The sequence below is a fragment of the Leiobunum rupestre genome, chromosome 2 (genome assembly GCF_980474605.1).
Source record: "Leiobunum rupestre chromosome 2, qqLeiRupe1.1.hap1, whole genome shotgun sequence".
NCBI lineage: Eukaryota > Metazoa > Arthropoda > Arachnida > Opiliones > Sclerosomatidae > Leiobunum > Leiobunum rupestre.
Genome location: NC_143385.1, coordinates 60058718 through 60066091, shown reverse-complemented (window position 1 = coordinate 60066091; position 7374 = coordinate 60058718). Strand labels below are relative to the sequence as shown.

The 7374-nt window shown below is 35.1% G+C and overlaps 1 protein-coding gene across 2 annotated transcripts; it reads left to right on the top strand.

The window, feature by feature from the left end:
• Window positions 1-996: 996 nt before the first annotated feature.
• LOC149958579 (uncharacterized) lies at window positions 997-5508 on the top strand. Of its 2 annotated transcripts, XM_090164981.1 has the most exons (4): window positions 997-1088; window positions 1198-1312; window positions 4009-4116; window positions 5258-5502. In XM_090164981.1, the coding sequence occupies exons 2-4, from the start codon at window positions 1231-1233 to the stop codon at window positions 5440-5442; spliced, it is 375 nt and encodes a 124-aa protein (XP_090021107.1). In that variant the 5' UTR covers window positions 997-1088; window positions 1198-1230; the 3' UTR covers window positions 5443-5502. The 2 variants fall into 2 exon arrangements, with proteins under 2 accessions (XP_090021107.1, XP_090021108.1); XM_090164982.1 differs by lacking the exon at window positions 1198-1312 and having other exon boundaries at window positions 1003-1088; window positions 5258-5508.
• Window positions 5509-7374: the final 1866 nt, after the last annotated feature.

Here is a 7374-nt window from a genome sequence, read left to right as displayed (position 1 = left end):
TCTCGGAAACGTTACCAACACACCCCAAAGACAATTTTGGACTTATTTATCTATATATAAAAAAGGTTTAAATACGGGTAAAAGTTTTTATTTCCATGTTATTAATTATTTTGATGCCACCATCTATGGATCGAAATCGATCGTATTTTATTATGTCATATTTCACAAATACCAAATTTTCCTCAATTTCTAACTACTTATAAATATACTATTTGGGAAATACTTTAACGAGAATGTTAAAACTAAAATGAATTAGATTTTATCACTCACTAAATTAATACCTTTGAATACCATAAATTATTAAAATTACATTAAATATAAAAATAAATAACCAACAAAATAATGATAATGAAATTTAACTAATATGATACATATAATATTATATATATATATATATATATATATATATATATATATATATATATATATATATATATATATATATATATATTAGTATGCTGTAATACTACCAACATCAATATTCTAAAAAAAAATCATATTTATTTCAAGAGATGGCGCTTTAGACTTAAATTCAAGATGGAGCCTGAAATAGGGCGAGGCGTTGGTATTACAGCATAGCACCTAATCTATAAGCTGCGGTGTACATTGAAATATAGGAATTTTTTCGTTGTTTTAACGTGTAAAATTGGTGAACACTAAAATGGTAGAAGTTCGTAATAAATGTTATTATTAAATTAATTCTTTGCAACCACTTAAGTTAAATTTTCTATCGATTTTTCTGATCTATACATTTATAGATTAATCGGGGGAAATTTTGGTGTATTTATTGTTGTACAACCCCTCAGATTTTGAATAGTACAAAACCCAAAATAAAATGTGAAAAAGTCTTCATTAAGCATAAGAACGAAAATTTATAACGCGAAAATTATTTTATTATTATTATTGTTCAGCCTGATATGAATGCAACGGTAAATTTGTTATCAACCAATAATTAAACGCTTCGAGGTAACTACGTGTAAGTAGTAGTAGTAGTAAGTACGTGTAGTTAAAGCCGCATGAAAAGATATGTTGACGTGTTCACCGAATTATTCCTCCAATTGGACACAACGAGAATATCTTCGAAAAAAGTAAGTAAACCCAATTTCTTCAAGTACCAGTTACCATAGATTAAAGAGAGTAAGATCTAATTCAAATAGTAGTAGAAATGTTAAATTCGTTAATTCACTTTTTATTTAGAGGCGGGCGATTCCACCTAAATAGGAAAAGATAATGAAAATTCAATGGTGGTGTTGCGTATTTACCACGTTGCTCAAATTGACATTCGCCGAATGGGACGATAAAAGATATTATGGTACCTTAGATCAGCTCTTTATTAGTATTACGTAGGGATAATGACTAATAAGTCGTATCGACGGCGGCGGCTTCTGAATAATATTTATAATTAGTTGACTGCGCATTATTTTCTTATAGTTTATAAATTATCCATCAGGTTTAATAATTAAATTATACTTTAATTTCAAAAGTATAACATAGGCCTACTGAAAATAAGATTTTTACTGACAGTGACTCGTTGTTAGGTACCGTATGATACGCGATGTGACGATGAGTGCAATTACGTTAGACGTAACTAAAAGATACATAATATGAAATGAGCATAAATAATATTTAACCAACTAAACCCTTATCCCTAGAGTAGAGGCTGTATTGCTGGCCTTTCCGGGGCCCCAAAACTGGCTGGGGCCCTGGGCTGAAGCTCATATAGCCTATGCCTTAAGACAAACTTAAGATAAATTAATTAATAATTAAAATATTACATGTCAAATATTTTTCATATATTAAACTAGAGAAAGTTTAAAAAAATTAAAATTATCATGTGAAAATAATATTCCGTTAACATTCAAATGCGAAACACCAGGACGTTTTGCATTTAATAGCTGACCTGCAGAACTGCGGTTATTAGCGAGGGGTCGGACATTCACAAAAAATGCTGGATGTCGGGATTTCTCGTCGGATTTTGGGATATTTAGTCGGATTTAACGATTTCTTTTTGGATTTCACGATTTATCGTCAGATTTTGGGATATATGTAGTCGGATTTCACGATTTCAAGTTGGATTTCGGAATTTCTCGACGGATATCGAGATTTTTAAGAAATCCAGGCTGGATTTCCGCTTATGTGGAAAGTGTACGGGATTTCTTTGAATGTCTGACGCTTCAGATACTAGAATCAACCTGGGAACCACCTTGTTTCCTTAAATGGTGGTTCCCAAATAACAGCAAACTGTGTCTTTAAGATCAAGCTCTTCGTCGACGTGTAAAAGCAAATTGTAATAATTATAATAATAATAACAATAATAATAATAATAATCAACTTGGCTAATACCCGAGGAGGACCAGGTCTTCGTTGACCGCGGAGAGTTTGTAAGAAAGTAGTGATAGGTGTTGGACAATTACGTCGGGGCAAAGTTCATAATAATAAGATTCATAATAATCAGCTAGGCTAATACCCAAGGCACCACCTTAGGCCTAAGTCATCAAGCGACTTTTGAGTAAGATATAGATTTCCAATTATTATAGTGGAGGCGTCAGTGCTGATTCGAACGAACACGCATTTATCATGTTTGGACATAAGGATATTTTTTTAGTAGTCAGCCTAACTAGTGAGCCTCCTATCTTAATTTATTTTAATAGTCACTGACTATTGGTGGTAAAAATGGGGGTATAAAACAAGAAGGACCGCCAACATTTTGATTCACCCGTCAGAATTAAAATAGGAGTTTACTATCACTTGAGTTACGTGATGTGATTTTTTTAAATAAAATAAGATTGATGACTGCTCAAATTGACTAGTGAGGCGCCAAATTTCGATTAAGTTTAGTAGTCAAATGCCTTGACTAGTACCTTATGTCCAACTAATTATTAAATGCCGTCGTAGAAATCTAAAATAACGATGGAATGTTCCGCCGAGACCAAGGGCGTATTTAAGGGGGGGGTTGGGGGTTTAACCCCCCCCCCACGAAATGCTGATGACGGGGGGGGGGGAGCCTAATAAAAATCCGTGAAACTTCTGTCAGCACCCCCCCCCTTGAAAATTTCCCCAAAACCCCCCCTGAAATAAAATCCTGGATACGCCCTTGGCCGAGACGAGCGGGGAGGGGGACGAAAAAACGTCCGGCGAGTGCTTCAATCGCCTCCGAACACGTTTAAAGGTGTAAAGGTTTATTCAGTGTCGTACATAGGTACACCCTTTTGGAACAGGGCGGCTCCCGATGGAGCGCAGCATAATAATATACAAATATGATTACAAATATTCTCCAGTCCCGTTGGTTGAAGTTTCTATGTTAACCTACGAACAAAAATATCTCTCGGCGTTGAGCGCCACTAGCGGAAACTTATTTTTACAATAGTTTTTGCTAGTGTTGTAAGTCGGAAACATTTCCGCGGAAAATGACCGAGGCCTTTTTTTCCGGAATATTTTCCGCATTTTTCCGAAAAAAATTTAAAAATTTTCATTCCATGATTAGTCTATTATGTTGTTTGCAAATTTAAATAAAGCGGAATTTTCGCCTAATTTTTTCGAATCTGAAAGTAAAACTAAACCTCTAGACTAGTTTAAACTGATTAACAATGTAACACTATTAATGTTTTGTAGTATGTTTACTGATATTAGACATTTTATAACGATAAAAAGTTAAAAACATTAAAAACCCTTAAAAAGTAATTTAAGTTTAAATTTTTCCACATTTTATTTTTTTGAAAAATTAACAACACTAGTTTTTGCATTGACGCCAATATAAAAACTAGCTTGGCGCTGAACGCCGATAGTTTATAGCGGGAAAATCCTTGTTCATGGAATTTCGGCGAATGGGCTGGCCGCTATTGCGAGAGTGTCAAAGTTGGCCGTGGTTTTAGGCAACCAATGAGATTGGTTTCAGGGGGAAGGATCTTACTGTGAAGATCTACTTAGTCATTATCCCTGAATATAATTAAATTAATTCTTGCTTCAAAAGAAAAGCACCATTTGATTTTTGGTTATGTTTTATGTTAGGCTGTATTGACGAACCTGCAGGCTTTTGCGGAGACTTTTGTAACTGCAGCAAGTACTATCGAAATTGCCAGTGCCACCCTCCAAACGGTTCTCTTGAAATGGCGCAGAGTGAGTAGCTTATGACGAAATTATAAAGCCTTAGTCAGGGTGCATACAGCTGTGCGAAGTGGGAATTGGTCCACCCGTTGCTGCACCTTCTGCTGGGTTGAGTGGCTCGCGTCAAAGGTGCGACCATCAGTAGTAGGGTTCTGCTACCCATGCTGGATTTGTCACCTGTATTTGCTAGGTGGACGCTGGCGTAGGGCACTATGTTGATAGACCTCCGGTGGTATGGTCTTTGTTACTAGGTACACCGGGCTAAATATTCTGACACACTGTGCTGTTGGCAAACCGAAATTTCAAGGTTTACTCATTTCCAGTTACAAGTGCACTCAATTTTGTAAGATAACCTTAATAAAAACTAAGCTTTTGTCTGTATGAACCCTGTAATCAAATAAAAATGTACCAATTAGGAAACTATATAAATATATAAATTTATAGAAAAAATAGAAAAGTTTTATTCTTTAAAGGTGTATTTGGCAAAAAAAAGTTTAAATCTATGATAATTTCTGTTGAAGTGACCGGAAAAAATAGGCTTTAAATACTTGTTAAGCTATGATTGTGAAAGGGAATTTGGTTTATAATGGAAAAAGTTAGTTTTAAATTCTTTGAAATTTTGTAGTTTCTAATTGCAACAACACAGGCAAATAGAATAATTATAGAAAGTTATACGAAGATATTAAATTATAGGAAAATGTACAAAATATCGAGGGGTCGGACACTTGCCATTATTTTGTACGGGATTTCGGGATTTCGTAGAGATTTTGGCGATTTTATCAATACTTTTTGAAGTGATTTTGGGATTTCAATGTTAATTTACCATAGAGAGAGTTAAAAGATTTTGCGATTCTAGACAAAGTGTACGGGATTTTGGTAAATGTCCGACCCCTCGCAAAATATAGGCGGTGTGGTCATACAGTATATAGGTATACACTTGGAATGCCTTAGGACCCCTTGATACCATGCGCGGGGCTTGAAATACGTCAAATGTAAGACGTCACGTGCATTTTCAAATTCACTGTCTGACCACCGTCGTGAGCGAAAAGCTCGGCTTTTAAGCCACGCCCCTTTCTACTAGAATCATCCGATTCCTAGTGTATACCTATATAATTTCCCGCTCGAATTAACTCTCGTCATCTCGCTTTGATAGTGTGTGAATATACTTGGCAGTGCAAATACGTTAAAGAGTTAGATTGTTCTTGTAAGAATCTGAATAAGCTGCAGCGAAAATTCAACAAGAGGCCAGACCTAAAATATTGCCAGTGCGATTTGAAGGGAAGACATTATCCTGTACATGTGGACATTCCTGACCCGTGGAAAAAGCAAACAGCTTAGTTGCACGATTGTATTCCAAATATATGCTTCAATAAAACTAAATATTTAAAAAATGTACTTTATAATTAAACCAAGATCGAGTGGAAGTAGCTAAGAACTATGACAATATTAATTGCTGGTTCCATGATGGTAAACTTCTCAAATCAGGGAATTTAATAGCGCCCTCTAGAGCATACAATTTCCATACAGTCGTGAAAAATGGCTTCTAGAAATTATTATAATTATTATTTATTAAATTGTGATACTTCAGTCAGTTAAAGCAAATTAAAAATTATATATATATAGGTATATATATTCCTGGTTATTTTATTTATTTTTGTGAAATAACAAATATTTTTAGTAGCACAAAATTTATAACGTAAGAATTGTAATTGATTATATAAAATCACTGACTTTTTACCACATATGGTAAAGTTACCGTCGTTGTATCCTTAACAACCATGTTTCAAAGCAGAGAAGCTGATGACCAAGATTGTCCTAACGAGATGAACTTAAGGCATCTGGAATCAATAACTGAGGGAGAGCTTGAAATGGTGACCTCTCTTGTGGTTTTGTGAGTGGTTTCTTAACCACGTCCCTTGTCTATTGATTGTGGTTGTACTTCCTGTACAAACTTTTCTTCGTGGAAATAATTGAACTGCTGGTGTTTTCTGACGATGAAGGCGCCATTAGTCTTTCGAACAGTCGTGGATTAATCAGTAAGCTAAGTAGGTGCCCGGATATACCAATAACCAAAATGTAGATTCGAAGGTAGAGCGAGGTCATGGGGCACCTAATAAAGAACAAGTATAGTTGCGCATAAGGTAGTTAATCCGCCATTGCTCTTAATAACTTGAAGATTGAAACCGGGAAATAATTCTAAGTACAATCTAGTTTGTTATTGACGGTCTCTCGGATGTTGAACTTGCAACTCAATTCAGCAAATGACTTGTCTGTGGAATACTTCTTAGAATAGCTTAATCCTTGACCCCGATGAATGTCAAGAGATGAAGCTCTTTCTATTTCGTCCTTAGTGCAACGGCAGCAATCGGGAAAAATTCCTGTGGGGGCCCGGGCCATTATTTAGGAAAAAGTTTAACTCTAAATTTTTATTACTATATTTATTTAAAAAAAAAGTGTTCTTTATATCTCATCCGTCAATAAATACATTGAAAACAAAAGTGAAATCGATAACTTCAGAAAAATACATGGCTAGATCCTTCATCCTTTCTTGGTCACATACTTTACTAAGGTATTTTAGGCTTTTAACATAACTTAAGATAATTGGGTATAGTAGGGCACACGACGAGCCGATTTTCTGTTTGGACGAATCTATCGAAATCAATTTTACGGTTATATCATCTTAACGCTACTCGCATCTGCAATCTCAAAATATCTTCTGTAAAAAGACTGAATTCCTACCCAAATAAAGGCAGTGAGATTATAAATTTTTCCCTGATTGCTATTTTTTCTTAATTTTAAATGTGTGGGGGCTCTGCCCCCGTTTGTTTTTCCTTGTGGGGGCTCGAGCCCCAGAGCCCCCACGGGATTGCCGTCACTACCTTAGTGACTTTAGTAGCAACGAATAATTGTGCAAATCTTTCTTAAAATATGAAAATTGACTTGAAGGGTCCGTAATTAAAACATCTTAATCCATCCGTTTGTTTACTTATTTATTTATTTAGTTCATATATATTTAACAAACTATGATTCCAAACCTATGTGGATAAATAGTTAAGAGCGAAATTTGGAATAATCAGTAATAGAAACACTTGTTTGAGGTAGAGAGTTCGAGTTATTTATCACGGTATGAGCGTGGGAATTACTACGCATTGTTGAGTTCGCTCTAGGCTTAGATAACTTACAAGAATGTCCTCGAGTACAAGACCGAGAAAAAGACAGAATTTATGACGAAGAATGGTCGGTTGAATATTAAGGGATTTTAGTCTGCTA